Source organism: Musa acuminata, chromosome BXJ3-8 (assembly GCF_036884655.1).
Source record: "Musa acuminata AAA Group cultivar baxijiao chromosome BXJ3-8, Cavendish_Baxijiao_AAA, whole genome shotgun sequence".
In the NCBI taxonomy this organism is placed as follows: Eukaryota; Viridiplantae; Streptophyta; class Magnoliopsida; order Zingiberales; family Musaceae; genus Musa; species Musa acuminata.
The window spans coordinates 16,393,976-16,413,219 of NC_088356.1; the positions used below are offsets into that span (position 1 = coordinate 16,393,976).

At 36.7% G+C, this 19,244-nt stretch overlaps 1 protein-coding gene across 3 annotated transcripts in view; it reads left to right on the forward strand.

The window, feature by feature from the left end:
• LOC135645815 (magnesium-chelatase subunit ChlD, chloroplastic-like) overlaps positions 1 to 19,244 on the forward strand; it is a 39,648-nt gene extending 20,404 nt beyond the window's left edge. The window contains exons 7-15 of one of the 3 annotated variants that reach the window (XM_065164582.1): positions 10,818 to 10,913; positions 13,382 to 13,516; positions 13,654 to 13,854; positions 14,175 to 14,339; positions 14,625 to 14,732; positions 17,986 to 18,120; positions 18,203 to 18,364; positions 18,798 to 18,918; positions 18,995 to 19,244. In XM_065164582.1, coding sequence (XP_065020654.1) covers positions 10,818 to 10,913; positions 13,382 to 13,516; positions 13,654 to 13,854; positions 14,175 to 14,339; positions 14,625 to 14,732; positions 17,986 to 18,120; positions 18,203 to 18,364; positions 18,798 to 18,918; positions 18,995 to 19,080 — 1,209 coding nt within the window. In that variant the 3' untranslated portion in view covers positions 19,081 to 19,244. The remainder of the gene's footprint in view (positions 1 to 10,817; positions 10,914 to 13,381; positions 13,517 to 13,653; positions 13,855 to 14,174; positions 14,340 to 14,624; positions 14,733 to 17,985; positions 18,121 to 18,202; positions 18,365 to 18,797; positions 18,919 to 18,994) is intronic. The other 2 variants (XM_065164583.1, XM_065164584.1) reach the window with 2 other exon arrangements.

Consider the following 19,244-nt stretch of genomic DNA (forward strand, 5'->3'; position numbering starts at 1 on the left):
ATCACTACATTAACATAATTAATTAATCCCTAATTAGTTCTCTTTCATCACTATAAACATATCAAACTCCCTAATAGGTATTAAAGACATTGAATTGACCCAATATTGACTAAATTTTGATTAAATCATCATTAAAACCATTAATTACAGTACTAAAAATCTTAATTAAAACCTAATTAGATCTATTATACCATTACAAACATATAAATCAACTTAATATGCATGAAATACAAAGATTTGACCTATTAGGTGTCTAATTTCGAAAATCTCAGCATTAAACATAGTAATCAGAACACTAAAGGTCTTAATTACTCCTTAATTAACACTAAAATACCATAAAAAACATATCAAACAATATATTAGATATTAAATCATTAACCACATATAATAGGCCTAATCATCTCATAAATCAATAAAAATCTAGAAAGAGAATACATACCTCTTGATTAGAGTGTTCTTTGTTTTAATCTTCCTAAATTTGACCCAATCCACAAATCATAGCTTTGTTGAGTTTAAGAGAATGAAAACATGAGAATGAGAGAGATGAGTGAGAAAGAGTTTGAGAGAGTTGAAGAGATTGAGAGAGTGAAATAGGTTGAAATAGGGGAGAGAAAATGATTAAAACACCATTTTCAATGGTTCAAATGGTCAATTTGATCGTTTGAAATAGGACAATCTCAACCCTTGGTTGGTAATGGTCGAAATCCAATTGCTACCAATCGAATTTCGATCATTATTGACTAGTACAAACTAGTGATTTAAAAAAGTGCTCGGGAGAGGCGAGGCGAGGCCCGAACGCCTCGTTTAAGGGCTAGGCGACGTGTTTCGAAGAGGCACTGCCTGGACGCTCGCTCGAGACCAGGCGCCGGACGCTTCGGATGAGCGCCCGGTTTAATTAAGCGAACCGAACCAGACTTTTAAGTCTGGTTTGGTTAAATAACGTAGTTTCTTACCTCAAAAGCCACCCTTCACGCCTATGTGACCCCGAGGAACCCTAGCGTTGCTTCTGCCTCTACCGTAAATGCAGCGGACCAAGCCTTCCTCTGTTGCCGACGGACGAGTCCGACAGCCCCTGTAGCTTCCTTCCGTCATCCTTCCATGTGCAGTTCCTTCCACTATCGAGGGAGTGGATCGCAGGTTCCTTCGCCATCGACGGATGCCCTCTAGAGCTTCTGTCGCTACTGCTATTGTTGTCTGCAGCTTTCGTCAATGCTGCTGTTGCTGTCCGCAGCTTTCGTCGCTGTCATTACTGCTGTCCACAACTTCGGTCGCTATCGCTGTTGCTGTCCACAGGTTCTGCTGCTATCTACAACTCTCGCTGCTGTCGCTGTTGTCCATAGCTTCTGCCATTGCTGTTGCTGCTATCCGCAACTTTCGTCGCTGTCATTATTGCTGTCTATAGCTTCCATCGCTATCGCTATTGCTGTTTGTAGCTTCCGTCGCTACCGCTGTTGTCGTTCGTAGTGCTGCCGTAACAATCTTAAACTAATCCTTTGTTACTATTAACATTTTTTTCTCCCCTTAACTATTGTTAACAGTAAGTAATATATTGTTAATAGTATATTTTTAATTTAATATCATATTTTTATTTAAATAATTTTATATTTTGTTATATTATATATTTTTTATATTTTAATATTTCAGAGCGTCTCACTTCGCTCAGGCGAGCACCTAGCGCCTCGGGCGTTTTGGAACCTTGGTGCCTTTTGACACTTAGCGTTTCTTAAATCACTGGTATAGACCCTGTATCACTTGATACGGGGTTATGTAATGGTATCGCCCGGTATAGAGCAGTTCACATACTGATACCCTATCAGATTGGTACATATCACTTATACCGGGCGGTACACATCGATTCAACAAACCTTGGGTATCATAAGCTAATGCAAAAACATGTGGTCGGAATTAAGTTTTAACTGAAGTGAAGTATATATATTTTACAACATATAGCCTTTTTAAGATATATAGATTTTGTATTAATTCCACTTTTCTTTTATACGTTTGGATTTTTTGGACTTAACTCTGTGAATTATTTAATATGAATTGTTGTTTTATCATGTAATTTATCTAATATGAATTATTGTTATGATGTAGCTTAGTAGCTTTGGCATTTGGGCACACAAATTTTTGTATGACTCATTTATAATTGTTGTGGTTATATGGTTGTATTCAAATTAATTTTTTTATTTATTGTCTGTTACTTACAACCCATTTCATTTCATTTTATATGCCTTTGTATTCTTTTGCTTTCAACTTGTGACTAAACATTAGTATTTAAATGTCTCATTGTGATTTTCAAATAACTAAGTCTTATCATAGACTTTCCAGTATACAATTTGGACATCTAACACTTTTTAGTCATTAATTTTACTTGAATGCAACTCTCTCTTGTATGAAGTATAGTATGATTCTTATTGGCATGTGTGTCTGAGCTTTTATTGATGATCCATTTATTTTCAATGAATTATTAGTTCTTTTTTTAGTGACATGTATCTATAAGTAATCAAGAATATATAAGGATATCTATAAGCACAAATATGGTGATTTTAAGGTGAATTATAGGTGTTTCATCACAACAGAATAGGTCTTCCTTCTACTTTATTTATTATGATGAAAGTGAAAGGAAAACATTATCTTTTATGATGAAAATCATATAATTTTCAATTGACCAATCCATCTCAAGCAGTGATTTAAAAAGTGCTAGGCGCCAAAAGACGCTAAGGTTCAAAAATGCCCGAGGCACTAGGCACTTGCCCGAACGAAGCGAGGCGCTAAAATATAAAAATATATAATATAATTAATAAATATTATTATTTAAATAAAAATATGATATTAAATTAAGAAAATCTTGTAAAATTACAATATCACATTAACAAAAAGTTTCAAAATTCAAAACAATAACAATAATTTCAAATAAATAAAAACTAACAGTATTAAAATTAAAATAATATATTATTAATCTAATAAATAAAAATAATGTTACTAGTATACAGTTAGTAGTATACTGTTAATATACTGTTAACAATATACGAAGTGAGAAGAGTGTGAGTAAGAGGAAGATTGAGGCTGCTGACCGAGAGCAGCGGTAGTGGTAGCAGCGAGCAGCGACAGCGGGAGCGGCGAGCGACGACAGTGGTAGTGGCAGCGGTAGCAACGAGCAGCGGGAGCGGGAGCGGCAAGTGACAACAGTGACAATGGCAGCGGTAGCAGCAAGTAGCGGCAACGGGAGCGGGAGTGAGAGTGGCGAGACGACAGTGGCAGTGGTAGCGGTAGTAGTCGGCAGTGGCAGCAGTCAGCAGCGGCAGCAGTCAGTAGCGGCAGTGGGAGCGAGAGCGGTGACAGTGGCAGCGGCAGCGGTAGAAGCGAGCAGCGGCAGCAGGAGCGGCAATAGTGGCAATGACAACGGTAGCAGCAAGAGCGGGAGTGGCGAGCAGGGTTAGGGTTGGGAAATCACGAGAGGAAGGCTGATATCAGTGCTTTAGTTGGTTCGATTTAACCAACTAAAGAATCGGAGATCGAACTAGACCTAAAATGCTGGTTCGGTCGTTTGGTTTAACTTGGGCGCTCGCCCGACACCTAGGCTCGGGCCAGCGCCCAGGTGGCGCCTCTTTGAAGCTCGCCGCCTAGAAATAAAACAAGGCACTTGGGCCTCTTCTTGCCCGAGCGCTTCGGTGAGCGCCCGAGCGCCTATTAAAATCACTGATCTCAAGATCAACATAAAATTGTTTAGATATTTTGATTGTTTATAGATATATGTCGATAAAAAAAACGTCTTCTAATTCTTTGCAAATACAATGGATCAGTTGTAAAAATGAGAATCATATTGTAGTTTCTTAAAACCTCAAACAACCATAAAAGCTCAGACAACTCTATTGCAGGATTTAGTAACCCCTTTAAAACTTAAAGGAACTATGCACAATAAATCATTTAAATATCAATGCTTAGCCATAAATCTTAAACAAAGTAATACAAAGATATATAAAAAGAAATAAAATGAATTATAAGTATATAAAAGAATTAATTTTAACGAAAATAAATAACCGTAAAATTTGTGTGCCCAAATGTTAAAATTATTAAACCATATCAGAACAACAATTCATATTAAATAAATCACACAGTTAAATTAAAAAAATCAGGATGTACAATAGAAAAGTGAAATTAGATCAAAAAAGCTAAATAGCTCTTTCAATAGAAAAAAAGCTATTTGTTGCAAAGAAAAAATAAATTGGCCAAAGAGGCTAGATAATGAATTCAATTATCTAACAAAAGATAAGAATAATTCGGGCACAATGTAATTCCAACCTCATGTTTCTGCATTATATTATCATACCCATCTCAAAAAAGATCCTAGAATAATCAAACTTTCAACAAATAAAAATATAGTGATGTTGAAAGACTCAACCAATAAACATATAAATTAAGCAATCTAAGAAGTCAGAACAAATCTGAGTTTCTATTCATCTGGTACAGACACTATAAATTAAGCAAAAGCTCAAAAGACAAACAACATATAGATCATTGGTCACAAAGATGTGAACAATGTGAATAAGAAAAATGATCATTTTGGAGAAACCTCATACTATCCAGTATCCAGTTAAGTACACCTGAATATGGTCAAATCCTTTCAAAGAAATATCTTATGAGCTTTTCAAGAAGAATTATATTTTTGGATAGAGAGCTCTTTCAAAACAAATCAAGAAACTCCAGCTATATGCATAAAAAGCAGATTATATAGTCATAGAGAGTAGATAATAAATTCAATTCTCTATTAAAAAGACCTAAAAAAAAAAACCAAATGCCTGTTAGATGAAAATTATACTTCTTTTTCTTTGTCACACCTAAACTATACATTTCTCCCTCAACTGTGCCCATCTCAGTAAGTTCCTGAGATAATTAAACTTCATGTTCACTATAGTAGTCATAATGTTGAAAGATCACACCAAAACATAGACTGTTACAACAAAATTTAGTAGCTTTCCCCAAGGTTTGATGTATCGAATTGTATTACTCAGTACGGACAGTATGTACCGATCTGATAGAGGACCAATACGGATTGTACATCGGTACACCCCAGTATATCATATGTCGATATGCTATGTATAGCTCGGTATGTATCGTACCAACAGCTGGTCGGTACATTGGTATAGACTAGTAATATGAACCATGGCTTTCCCTCTATATTCTTGTCCAAATATATCTTATGCAATCATGAATACGTCTAAGTGTTTTTCAATCTGCTTCAAACACTATACCTCAGAAAAAAGCTTAGTAAACTGCAGTATGGAGGTTATATCATAGTTCAGCCAAGTCTACTTCTTCATTAGTGCAGCAAACTGTCAATAAATTAATACTCTTAAGGACCATACCATCACATAGTATATTCCCCTTGTAATTTTGACATGGGGCAAAAGTCAAGAAATTAAAAACTGAGAAATGCCAATCTAATACAACTATGCCACAAAAACTGAGAATTGCAATAGACAAAGTGACCTTAGCAATTGATAGATCCAACAAATTCGATGTCACTTTTAAAAAACTTAAGTATGAAGATGCAAAGTGTCAAATAATGTTATCACTTCTTCATCCAACACAATAACTTTACAAGTAATTGATTATCATAAATTGAACGTCAAAATGCTAGAGAGACGTTATGGAAAACCCCTTGGTTTTATAACTAGTCCACCTCAAAATCCTCATGTTATTGTTTGCCAATATCTTAATATGCTTTCAAGGAAGTCCATGACCAATATAGATAGCTAAAATCCAAAAACATTGTCCACCCATCCTTAATGATTATGAACATCAAGATCATATTACAAATCCAACTAGAGAGAGAGAGGCAAACAGATTCCAGAAATGATTACAAATTGTTAGACATCTACTTCATTATTGTAATCACCAACACCATCATAAGATGTTCCCGATTGTAACTCAAAAGAAGTTATGCTGTGACATTTCGGCATCAATGGTTAGCTATAAACCCAAGACAAAAAAAGAGCACACAAAGGCATATAATGATTAAAAAATATTCAATTAGCCATAATGTTTGAGATATGATCCAGAGAAAGGAGAGGGCTGAAGCCAAATAACGTTGCCAAATTGAATCCTAAAAATAAATAAACGAAGAGTTAATAAAGTCATCAATTGTTGAAATCCATAAAGAGTTAATAATTATTTTGGGTCTTTACTTTGGTGCTATACATTTGATCATTAAAATCATTGTTCCCCCTTGATGCTAACTATTTTTTTTTTAGAGCTTTTTGTTAGGATCAAGAGCAGCACTAAGAGGGGGGGGGGGGGAGGGGTGGGGGGTGAATTAGTACGGCGAAAAATTCTTCGATTTTCGTATAAAATATTTCGTACGTTCGATGAAAATCGAATCGGAAGATAGCAACTTGAAACGTATGAGAACGTAAGCAAGATGAGGAGGAGAAACAGTTTGCTATGAAATGATTTGTAGTTAAAGTAAATTGCACTTATGAAAAGCAAATCGGAATTTAGAGTGGTTCGGTCAACGTGACCTACATCCACTTTCAGATTCCTCCGACGAGGTCTCCGGTGTCTACTAAAGACCTTCCTTCAATAGGTGAAGACCAACCACCTTTTACAACGCTTTCTTCTTTTCACGGGTTTAGGAGAACCCTTACAAGTCTCACACCTCTCTTGAATGATCTCAACACCTAGAAAGGGAGGAGGACTCTAGTACTTGTTTACAATACTTTTACACCCCAACAACTCAAGATTATCTCAATGCTTTCGTGCCCTTTCATGCAGGAAAGGGTGGGGTTTTTGTAGGCCCCAATGGCTTCAAAAATGGAGCCAAAAAGTGTCTAATCCCGGATTTCCGGGGTCCTGGTGGTACCATCACCATTACTGGGTGATACCACAGCCTGACACCTGACACTAGGCGGTACTACCGCTTAGTCTGGGCGGTACCACCGCTGGCAGTAATAATTGTCGATTGTACCACCGCTGGCAGTAATAACTGCCGACGGTACCACCGCCTAGACCACCTGGGAGACCGGGTCTTCTGGGCGGTGCCACCGCCGGCCATGTTTTCAAGGGCTGATTGGGCTGTTCAATCCGGCCCAAATCAACCCTATTAAGGGCCCAATTGGCCTCTAATTAAGTTAGTGGGATTACCTCCCAATCCTAACTTAATATATGCTCTAATTACAATAATTAAGACATGATCACAGCTCTTCTTGTTCCGGTGCGTCAATTGCTCTTCCGGCGAGCTTCTGGCATACTTCCGGCGAACATCCGACGTACTCTCCGCAATGCTCCAGCAGACTCCCGGCAAGCTCCTGGACTTTACGATAATCTTCTTGGTAAGTTCCGACGAGCTTCTTTGGCAAGCTCCTGGACTTCTCGCTTGGTTTCGGTAGAACTTACGACGAACGTTCGGACTTCCGACGAACTCTCGAACTCCCAACGTGATCTCGATCTTGACTCCAGCACAATACTTGCTTTATGTCTTGCTGCTATCGTAGTTAATCTTGTACACTTTTCTCAATATATAGATTAGATCAAACAAATTACAATTGATTTCATCATCAAAATCCGAGATTCAACAATTTTCTTTCGAGCTTTCAAATTACATATCTTATATTGACTGAAGCAATGATAAATTATTAAGTAGTTGATTTATGCACATATATGGACAATGCAACTGTTGATTACCATATGCCTTGAGCATCCACTATCAAGGTACCATCTCTTGCTCCTAGCTTGTGATGGTATATGTTTCTACAAAAGAGGATGATTTTTAGATACCCATTTGACCTTGGGTGCCTAAAAAATCGATCGGCTTAACTTATCATTTTGCATGGAATTCTTTACGGTTCCTTTAGGAACCCAAATTAATTTATGTGGACTACACTTCTTAAATGGACAATGATAATCTACATGTCCAAGTTTGCAACAAAAGTTGCATTTGTTTTATGGTGAAATATGCAATATAGGGCCTTTAACAAAGGTGGTTGGATTTTGGTGAGAGCTACTCACAAATCCGATTCCACTTCTTTTATGAACGTGACCTTTATTGGCAAGGATCATGTTCAAGGACTTGCTACCAACCTCAAATTTTTCTAAGGTTTCTTTGAGTAGCAAGTTTTCCTTTCTAAGTGTTTCTACTTCATGGCATTTCGTACATGGAGCTAAACTATCATTATGCTCAACGTTTAATCTATTGTAATCACTAACAAGAGAATCATGTTTCTTTTTTAACAATTTATATTTTTTATTAATTGAGTTGCATTTATCAAATAAATCATGAAAAGCATTTAATAGTTCATCAAATGATAAATTTGCATTAATCGAACTTGTTACCTCTTCTCCAATGGCCATTAGTGCATAGTGAGCAACTTGCTCAGTGTTGGTTGGCTCCTCTTCTTCGGATGCACTTGAGTCGTCCCATGTTGCTTTGAGAGCTTTCTTCTTTGGTGTCCTCTTCTTGGTTTGGGGACATTCGTTCTTGTAGTGTCTTGGCTTCTTGCATTCATAACATATTACTTGATCTTTCTTGGATTCAAATTTATTTTTAGTGTCATTTTTAAATTTATTCCTTTTTATGATTTTTTTAAATTTCCTTGTTAAAAGTGTCAAGTCTTCATCAAGGTTCTCATCACTTGAGTTTTCTTTCAAGTGATCTTCTTGGGTTCTTAGTGTCATATCCTTCCTGTTCTTTGGAAGGGTGTCCTCAAGCTCTTCATGAGCTTTACAAGTCATCTCATAGGTCATTAGTGACTCAATTAGTTTTTTGAGAGGAAAATTATTTAAATCTTTGGCCTCTTGAATGGCCGTGACTTTAGGGTCCCAACTCTTTGGAAGGGATCTTAAAACTTTATTAACGAGTTTAAAATCCGAGAAACCTTTACTAAGTCCTTTTAGATCATTGATAACATCCGTAAATCGAGTGTACATGTCTCCAATAGTCTCACTCGGTTTCATCCGAAATAACTCATAAGTGTACACTAAAAGATTAATTTTCGACTCCTTCACTCTACTAGTGCCTTCATGAGTCACTTCGAGTGTGTGCCAAATATCAAAAGTCGTTTCACAAATCGATACTCGATTAAACTCGTTTTTATCTAATGCACAAAACAAGGCATTCATAGCCTTGGCATTTAAAGTGAAAGTCTTCTTCTCCAACTCATTTCAATCGTTCATTGGAAGAGATGACTTTTGAAAACCGTTTTCGACAATGTTCCAAAGCTCAAAATCCATTGAAATTACGAAGATCCTCATTCTAGTCTTCCAAAATGTGTAATCCGTCCCATTGAACATGGACGGACGTGTAATTGAATGACCTTCTTGGTTGCCGGCAAATGTCATCTCTCTTGGGTTTTAAACCAAACGAGAGTGAACCTTGCTCTGATACCAATTATTAGGATCAAGAGCAGCACTAAGAGGGGGGGGTGAATTAGTGCAACGGAAAATTCTTCGATTTTCGTATAAAATATTTCGTACGTTCGATGAAAACTGAATCGGAAGATAGCAACTTGAAACGTATGAGAGCGTAAGCAAGATGAGGAGGAGAAGCAGTTTGCTATGAAATGATTTGCAGTTAAAGTAAATTGCACTTATGAAAAGCAAACCAGAATTTAGAGTGGTTCGGTCAACGTGACCTACATCCACTTTCGGATTCCTCCTTCGACGAGGTCTCCGGCGTCCACTAAAGGCCTTCCTTCAATAGGTGAAGACCAGGCACCTTTTACAGCGCTTTCTCCTTTTCACGAGTTCAGGAGAGAACCCTTACAAGTCTCACACTTATCTTGAATGATCTCAACACTTAGAAAGGGAGGAGGAGGACTCTAGCACTTGTTCACAACACTTTTACATCCCAACAACTCAAGATTATCTCAATGCTTTCGTGCCTTTTCATGCAAGAAAGGGTGGGATTTTTGTAGGCAAAAATAGAGCCAAAAAGTGTCTAATCCTGGATTTCCGAGGTCCTGGCGGTACCATCGCCATTATTGGGTGGTACCACCGCCTGACACCTGACACTGAGCAGTACTACCGCTCAGTCTGGGCAGTACCACCACTTGACAAAGCTCGGAGACTGAGCTTTGGCGGTACCACCGCCTGACAGGGGTGGTACCACCGCCCATACCACTTGGGAGACTGGGTCTTTTGGGCGGTGCCACCGCCGGCCATATTTTCAAGGGCTGATTGGGCTATTCAATCCGGCCCAAATCAGCCCTGTTAAGGGCCCAATTGGCCCCTAATTAAGTTAGTGGGATTACCTCCCAATCCTAACTTAATTTATGCTCTAACTACGATAATTAAGATAAGATCACAGCTCTTCTTGTTCCGGTGCGTCAATTGCTCTTCCGGCGAGCTTCCAACATACTTCCGGCGAACATCCGACGAACTCTCGACAATGCTTCGGCGGACTCCCGGCAAGCTCCTGGACTTTACGACGATCATCTTGGCAAGTTCCGACGAGCTTCGTTGGCAAGCTCCTAGACTTCTCGGTTGGTTTCGGTAGGACTTCCGACGAACTCTCGAACTCCCAACGTGATCTCGATCTTGACTCCAGCACAATACCTGCTTTATGTCTTACTGCTATCGTAGTTAATCTTGCACACTTTTCTCAATATATAGGTTAGATCAAACAAATTACAATTGATTTCATCATCAAAATCCGAGATTCAACAATTTTCTTTCGGGCTTTCAAATTACATATCTTATATTGACTGAAGCAATGATAAATTATTAAGTAGTTGATTTATGCACATATATGGACAATGCAACTGTTGATTACCATATTATACAATTGTGTTTCTGTTTTTAAAGCAAGGGCCTTCTTATAGGGGCATAGAGCTGAGTTATTTGCTGCTCGAGTAGCAAAATGTCTAGCTGCTCTGGAGGGGCGTGAAAAAGTCTCTGTGGATGATCTCAAGAAAGCTGTAAGCTCCTTTCAGTTGTCCAGAATTTGTTAGTCTGATAATGCTGTCCAATTATTTAAGCAAGTCACTTGTTGTGACCACTCAAAATGGATAGCTTCTGGTTTCTATCATATTTTCTTTCTTATTAGCATATCTAAATTGATCTTGTTTTGTTGCCTCAGGTGGTTTGTGGAAGCTTGTATGTATTATGATCAACTTCTCAATTTTCAAAAGTATGCATAGTAAAATTGGTGCATATTATTCTGTATGCTATGTAGGCAAGTCAACAGCACTCATAGCATATATCTGTAATGTCTCAAGCCTCATCTGTTTGGAGTTGGTTGCACATTCTTTTGAGTTTTGTATACATTGGTAGCAAATCAGTGTAACTTAATAGAAAAAAGCTGTAATGTCAACAATTTGGGCTTGGTTTCATGGATGTTTTCCTCCTATCGAGTTTTGCTAGGGCATATATCACTAGTCAGATGAAGACTCATCAAATCCCTTCCCATTGGTTCTAATTACATTTTCTTAGGTCTAGATGTAGCTCTTCTAGGAGCACTAATCCTAAGTTTCTTGCCTCATATTGCTAATGCATCTATAAGTCTCATTCAAACATGCCTGTACCACCTTAAACAGTTATATGATGTTATCCTCAACCATAGACAGTTTCAAACACCATGTCATACTGATCGTAATCACTGTATCATGCCAGCATATTGATGTGCTGATCGTACTATCTGGTATGATCTATAATCAATTTTATAATTTTTTCTCTTATTAATGTACGACGGTGCACCATACCATATCAGTTAGTAAATTCCAATAAGATTCCATCACAAGCATCAATATTATTTAAGACCCTGATCATAACTCTAATTGTTCCTTCTTTCTATCTTCTTTAAAAAATAATTAACCTACAGCATATTTTCATAATGATTCTTTCTTAATCTAACTTTCTACTCTTACAATTATTTTACTAGAAATTAGATTTTGAAGATATTCCTAATTGCTAATTCTAAAATTCTTAGGCAACCTGAGTGCTTTTCAGATTTGAAGACAAGTTTAGTTTGTTTTACTATAAGAGTATACCTTACTATGGCAATGATATAACTCTAGTGGCATGTTTGATTCCATGCGAGTTCATACTAACTTTTTTTCACATTCCTTTTCATGAGATCTATATATATGTGAAATAATGATTTTGTCTTGCATGCACAAGAATTTTTTTTATTTCACTTCTATCGTTAAAATGGTGACCATTGGAGCATCTTCCATTTACGCTTTTAGAAATGTTGCTCACACTCGTCATATGATCACCTACCATCTCAAAAAATATCTATAAAAGTGAGGGTCCCATTTAATTGATGTTAATACTTAATAGCTAATTTAAATGTTTTGACTTTTACCCTGCAGTTAACTGCCTAATTGTAGGAAGCACTCCTTTGTTCTTCTCCTTTTCTGTAGTTATTGTATTAAAATGTTTGGACTCAGAGACAATTACCATCATGTTATTGCATATGCACAATTATCTATCTTTTCCCTTTCAACTTTTCTGGTTTTGTGCATTGTGATTTGAGGATCACTTCTTCTTGCCTAATACCCATATAAGTATTTTGAATGTCAAAGCACTTTGAAGAGTATTTATTACTAAACATGTGACATCATATGAAATGCTTTACAAATTTGTGTCCAAGTATAATTATGGTAACTTCTAATTTTAGATCTCCAAAACAATTATTTGATCCTTGGAATCTATGGTTGCTTGGTAGGTCTACCGTTGCCTATTTATAAATTGATATTTGTAACTTAATCAAAGGACCCAGTAGATGGTTCAAGTCATAGAAGCAATCTCTCTCTATATTTGAGGTGAGGTAGTATACATTGACCCTCCCCACCAGATACCGCATTGGTTGGAGCCCCCTTGATATGAATGTCCCTTTATCAAACCAGGTTCATAGAAAGCATATTTTTATAAATTTGAATCTTTAATGACTATGTTTTGATCCTTAATTTAACAGCACTATTCACAAATAATCTGGTCATCAGATAGCTTTTGCTAAATATCTAGTTTTGGTCATTATTTTGTCAGCAAAGTAATTTGTTGCACTTGTGAATGCTGATTTTGCTAGAGATTACTTGTGGATTTCTCACCATCTGGTGATATTTTGATCAAAAAATCAATGGCAGCAAGGTGTTCTCACTAATCATATGATTGAAAATCTGAGAAAAACTGCATTCATAAGATGACTTTGAAATGGTTAATATTTACTGAGTTGTGATGGATATGATCATTAATTTTAATGATTGGTAATCTTTGGTTTGCATGAATGTTCTTATTTGGTTCAATTTAATCTCTTTTTTTCATGGTTTGATATCATCATCTAGATCTATAATTATCATCTCACCGCCATCCAGCTTCATTCTATCATGATTGGAACATAAACTTTATGGCAAGAAGCCAAATGATGAGTATTTGTCATACTCAGGTAGAGCTAGTTATCCTACCTCGTTCAATTATTAATGAGAACCCACAAGAACAGCAGAATCAGCCTCCACCACCACCACCACCTCCACAAAATCAAGAATCTGAAGATGATCAAAATCCAGAAGAAGATCAAGAGGTAATTAAAAAAAATTACTTTTTGGAATTTTTATTGATTTTCTGTTTAACTTTTGCAATACTCATTGTCTATAGCTTTCCATTTTAGTATTAGAAACATAAAATCATGCTTCAGAATTTTAAATTCTATGATAACAGGAAGACAATGACCAGGAGAATGAACAGCAAGAGCAGCAAATACCTGATGAGTTTATCTTTGATGCTGAAGGTGGGGTCGTGGATGAAAAGCTTCTCTTTTTTGCGCAACAAGCACAAAGACGTCGAGGTAAAGCTGGGCGAGCAAAGAATGTTATCTTTTCAGAAGACAGGGGCAGATATATCAAGCCTATGCTTCCAAAGGTTCCCTGGTTATCTTTTCTCAGTCATCTAAATGTTTATTTTTGACATAGCAGGTGGCTCTTATTAGTTAAGATTATTTTCATGTCAAATTGTTCCTGCGTTTTCTACTATTTCAGCTCTATCTGTATGTCTGATAAAATCTTTGTTGTCAATTGTTTCTTTTTCAATAAATCATTGAGTGCTATTTTTTCACATTTCTTGGACAAAAGAACCTTTTATTTTGAGCTAGCTCATATTTGCAAGAGGCAAGTGCTTCTTTGCTTGTGTCACCATCATATGTTCCCTTAATCATAATTGTCGTTTAAAAATAAAATGTTTAGCACTTGCAGGGTCCTGTAAAGAGACTGGCTGTTGATGCAACACTAAGAGCTGCTGCACCATATCAAAAGCTACGAAGGGAGAAAGAGACTAACAAATCAAGAAAAGTTTTTGTAGAAAAATCTGACATGAGAGCAAAAAGAATGGCACGAAAAGCTGGTGCTCTTGTATGTTTCAAGTTTTTTTTTTTTTTTTTCTTTGACTCAATTTATTTTTTTATCATTGTCCACACACATTGCAAAATGAACTGCCAAAGTTTCATACTTTATTGATCTCAGTCTGAAAATTAAGTAGTGTTAATATTTTAAATACAAGAATATTTGGTTGAAGTCTCTTAAAGTTGTCATTTTACTCTTTGATCTTTTTCTACGTGAATCATATTTAGAGCCTCCTTGGTCTTTATGTAGCATAACTGTGACTGTTTGAGCAAACTGTTATTTCTGTATTGACAGGTAATTTTCGTGGTTGATGCTAGTGGAAGCATGGCACTAAATCGTATGCAGAATGCAAAAGGTGCGGCATTACAATTGCTAGCAGAAAGTTATACGAGCAGGGATCAGGTAGGATGTGCTTCATACATAGATAAAAGATTTTTTTTCCTGTTATGGAATAGCATCTTCAGCATTTGAACTTAAATAGTATCTGCGTTTGACTATCAGGGGATGAAAATTGCCACATCTGATCTTATATAGCTCTAATGAATGTAGATACGTGAAGTAATAATTGATTGCTTCATGGTACTTTTTGAAATGAGCAGTGTCACCTAGGCGTAAATCCTCATTTCTAGACTCCAATCACTAGTTTGTTGCTTTGTTGCCATAGTTGATGCAAGTGATAAAAGCCACTACACATCTGGCAGGTAGTTTGCTCATTGCCAGTTCACCCATTTCTTGGCATGCTCTGCTTCTAGAAAATGTCGATTTCCAATAAATCGTATGTAAATCAAGTGAAGCATCTAGGTCCTGCTTCATGTGAAATTGTAGTACTTATTTCATTTTTTGAGGCAATATTTAGTATACAACTTAAAACTTTTATGGATTATTTGTATTGTAGAGTAGTTTATCTGGTGTTGTGCCTATACTTTGTAGATTAATTTTCAAGATGTAAATTCAGACTTATGCCCTGACAAATTTAAATAAATTTCAGATCTGCTATTCTGTGTGCATAAGCTGTTTTGCCTCGTTAGTTGTTTTGGTTGTTAGATATTTGAGGCACTTGTGGATATACTCTCTGCTGTAAGGGAATTGAAGTATCATAGGATGTAGTTGCTTGTGGGGATTGTAAATAATAGTTACATGAGTTTTCACCTGACAAATATGTATATATACAGTTACCTGTATTCATGTATTATGCTATGATTATTTAGAAGCAATAACTTTGTGAGTTGGAAGAATTTATATAACAAATTAGCACCATCAAGGATGCTCTAGCAAACTAAGGTGCCAAGAAAAAAAATTCAATTATTTTCACAATCTCGTACTTGCTCATATGTGATCCTAAATTGAAAGAATCCAAACGTATTGAATATAATATGTTAACTTCATTCTTGTGGTCTAAAACGAAGTTATCTCTTCTATAAATAGTCTTTTAAGATTTATAGATTAAAATTGATGATTTGGATAATCAAGTTTCATGATCTATGCAATGCCTGTGTGCAATTTTTAGGGGGTAGATAAAGCTCTTCTCAAGATATTATTTAGATGTTCCATGTTCTCACCAGAAAAGACACTGCATCTATCTTTTCCAAATTACTAGCCCTACAAACTGAAACATCCAATCAGGTTTAGCAGACATTCAGCCTAATCTCTCCCTGATCCTTGCAAAATTATGTTTGCTTTACTCCAAATGAAGTGGCAGCTTTTAGACTTCAAGCCTAAATCTGGGGATGACAAATGCAACCATGAAAATTGTGGACTTTAGTCTAAAGGTTGAATGGTTGACCACCCAATTTTTCTGTTATTATCCAGTTAACATTGGTGTTAAAGTTGTTACAAACAGGTGAAATAGCTGCGACAGGTGATAACCTGAGTTCTTTAAAAACTCTTAATGAATCATAGAGAAAACAATATTGTAAACCAGGTGTGCTAGATCAGAGGCTTTGAAGAAATGAATGAATTGGAGATAAAATTCTATGTTGTAAAAATATATGCATTTAATTTATACAATATGATAAGGAGAGGAAGGGAAGAATATCTTGACAATGATAAGAAAATCAGTAACAAATCTAAACTTACCCTTTCCAGACTTACTCTTTTGTGGGAAGGGTGCCAGTCTAGGTCTCACATTAGCCTCATATTGGGTAAGGCATTCACAGATACAGAAGTATTGATTCCATCATGTGATTAAACTGTCCTATTGTGTGATTCACTAGATTTTTAATCTCATGAACACATCTTTTTCACTTTCTCTCTTGTGAGTTTTACTATAATTGAATGAATCTTATAGAATTATCACAACACGATTGGATAGGATCCATCGATCTGAGGAACCATGTTGTACCAGTGCTTTGTTTCCAAGCAATAATCACTGCTCTATAACTACCAATAGCAGTGACATCAAAAGAGATCTAGTTTCTATCGAACGAGTTATTGAGACAGACTTTAGAGGTTGGTGCGAGTCTCAAGTAGCATCACCACCACAAGGTATTGTGCATGAATCAATTCCCAGTAATGATTGTAGGCATCATTTACATTGAAGCATCTCTATAATCGAAAGAATAATTAATTAGTCATGGTAAGAGGGAAAAAAAAAACACTAGAAGAGGCTATCCAAGACTTATTCTGTTCTGGATGCAAAGGTGTTGAGCTTCTTCATCCATTTAAATAACCTTTAAAGTCAAGGTCTGCCATATCGAAGTGTACCGCCCGTACCAGGCGGTACATACTGGTCCGACAGGTTACTGGTACGCGGACCGTCCGGTACCGCTACAATGCTACATTATTATACCGTAGCACTGTTACAGTGTTACAGTACTATACTGTAGCACTACTACAGTGTTACAGTACTATACTGTAGCACTGCTACAGTATGAAAAAGTATAAAATTGTTCGGTACACCAGGGTGTACCGCTCGGTACACCAGGGTGTACCGCTCGGTACGTCCTGATGTACTGCCCGGTACATCAGTACCGTACCGTACTGAGCCCGGGTCGAAATGCCGGTACGGTACGGTACGGCGAACCTTGCTTTAAACTGACCTTGTTATATTTCACTTTCTGGCTTGAGGATGCTCTCAACCAGTCCATGGGGTCTTCCTCTTAAACGTCATTCAAACCTCCAATACTTATGGAACTTTGTCCTCTCCATTTAATGGGCCACCAGCGCCTTCTATATCCTCTTAAAAGTGTTCTTAGAGTTGGGTCGTACCTTCTTCTGGTGGTGCAGGTGGAAACTTGGTACCAATGCTTTCCCCACGAAGGAAAGGACCAGTCTAGAGGTGTGTTCTAGGTGCCTTGATCACTCGAATAAACTAAAAGTTCAGAGAATACAAAAGAATTAATTTAAAAAGTTCAAAAACTTCTAGAGTTGTGGCAGACCCTGACTTTTGGATAGACAACCATGGACAAGTCTAAATGCTCCTTTCTTCCAAATTTTCACCAAAGAATGAGCACAGTGGTTCTTTAATTCTTATCCTTTACCTTTCTGGTGCACAGTTTCTTTAGTATGAATAGTCGATCACTTTTAATCAAATCCCATTTAAATATATTAGTCAATTTCATTAATCACTTGTTTCTGTTGTTGATATTATTGAATATACCCTTTACCTGTTTCTGTTGTTCATCATTCAGATCTTTTTGTAATTGCTCTTAATCAGGTATCAATCATTCCATTCCGTGGAGATTATGCAGAAGTTTTGCTTCCTCCATCGAGGTCAATAGCAATGGCCAGAAAACGGCTTGAGAGACTCCCATGTGGTGGTGGTTCTCCCTTGGCTCATGGTCTAAGCATGGTATCAAATTATACTTTAGTAATCTTGTAGAAATTGCTTTGCTGCTTCTGTTTCCATGGCTAATCTAAATTCCCTTTCGTAGGCAGTTAGGGTTGGTTTAAATGCTGAAAAAAGTGGAGATGTTGGACGTGTTATGATTGTTGCAATTACTGATGGAAGGGCTAACATATCTTTGAAGAGATCCACTGACCCAGAAGCTGCTGCTGCTACAGATACTCCTAAACCTTCTTCTCAGGAACTCAAGGTAGAAAAATAACACAAGAAGGTCTATTGATTTCTAAGCATAATGGTTGATTGATAAAATTTGTTTGTCAATCCTTTTTTTTCAATCTGATATATACTTGCATTTCTGTAGAAGTCTTCAGTTTATAAATACTTAAATCTACACAATATGACAAAGGTACAATGCACAAATGTTGATCATCATAGATCTACAAATCATAATACGGTTGAAGTCTGAAACAAAATTGAATTGCATCTCCTCTTGAAAGTTCAGTTTCTTGTGTTGTATCTGTTGTCCATTCAATCTTCTTACGCACAGAACATCGAAGGTATAATATTGAGTATTTACTATCCTTGTGTTTCTATGATGATATTATTGCTTCATTTTCTATAGTATTTATGTATAAAATCACAGTACATTCACAATAATCATATTCAATTTCTATCTCCTGAAGGATGAGATTCTAGATGTAGCTGGGAAAATATACAAGGCAGGGATGTCACTTCTAGTGATAGACACAGAGAACAAATTTGTTTCTACCGGATTTGCCAAGGAGATTGCACGAGTTGCCCAAGGTATGAACTCCCATGTGTATATTAATACCAACAATGGCTTCATGTAATAATAATAAGGCCTTGTTATACTTGACAGGGAAGTATTATTACTTGCCAAATGCTTCTGATGCTGTTATCTCTGCGACAACCAAGGAAGCTTTGTCAGCCTTGAAAAGTGCATAATCGACGTGACAAATATTGGTTTTTGATGTATGTTTCAAAGGTTTGTTTTGTACTCGGAACTTTTGTAGATTATTTGTAAGAGGGAAAATTGCAAGTGTAAGTTCTTTGTATTCAGCTTTGTCATACATTTTACTAGTGAAGAAAATATAGGAATGAGAGAATGA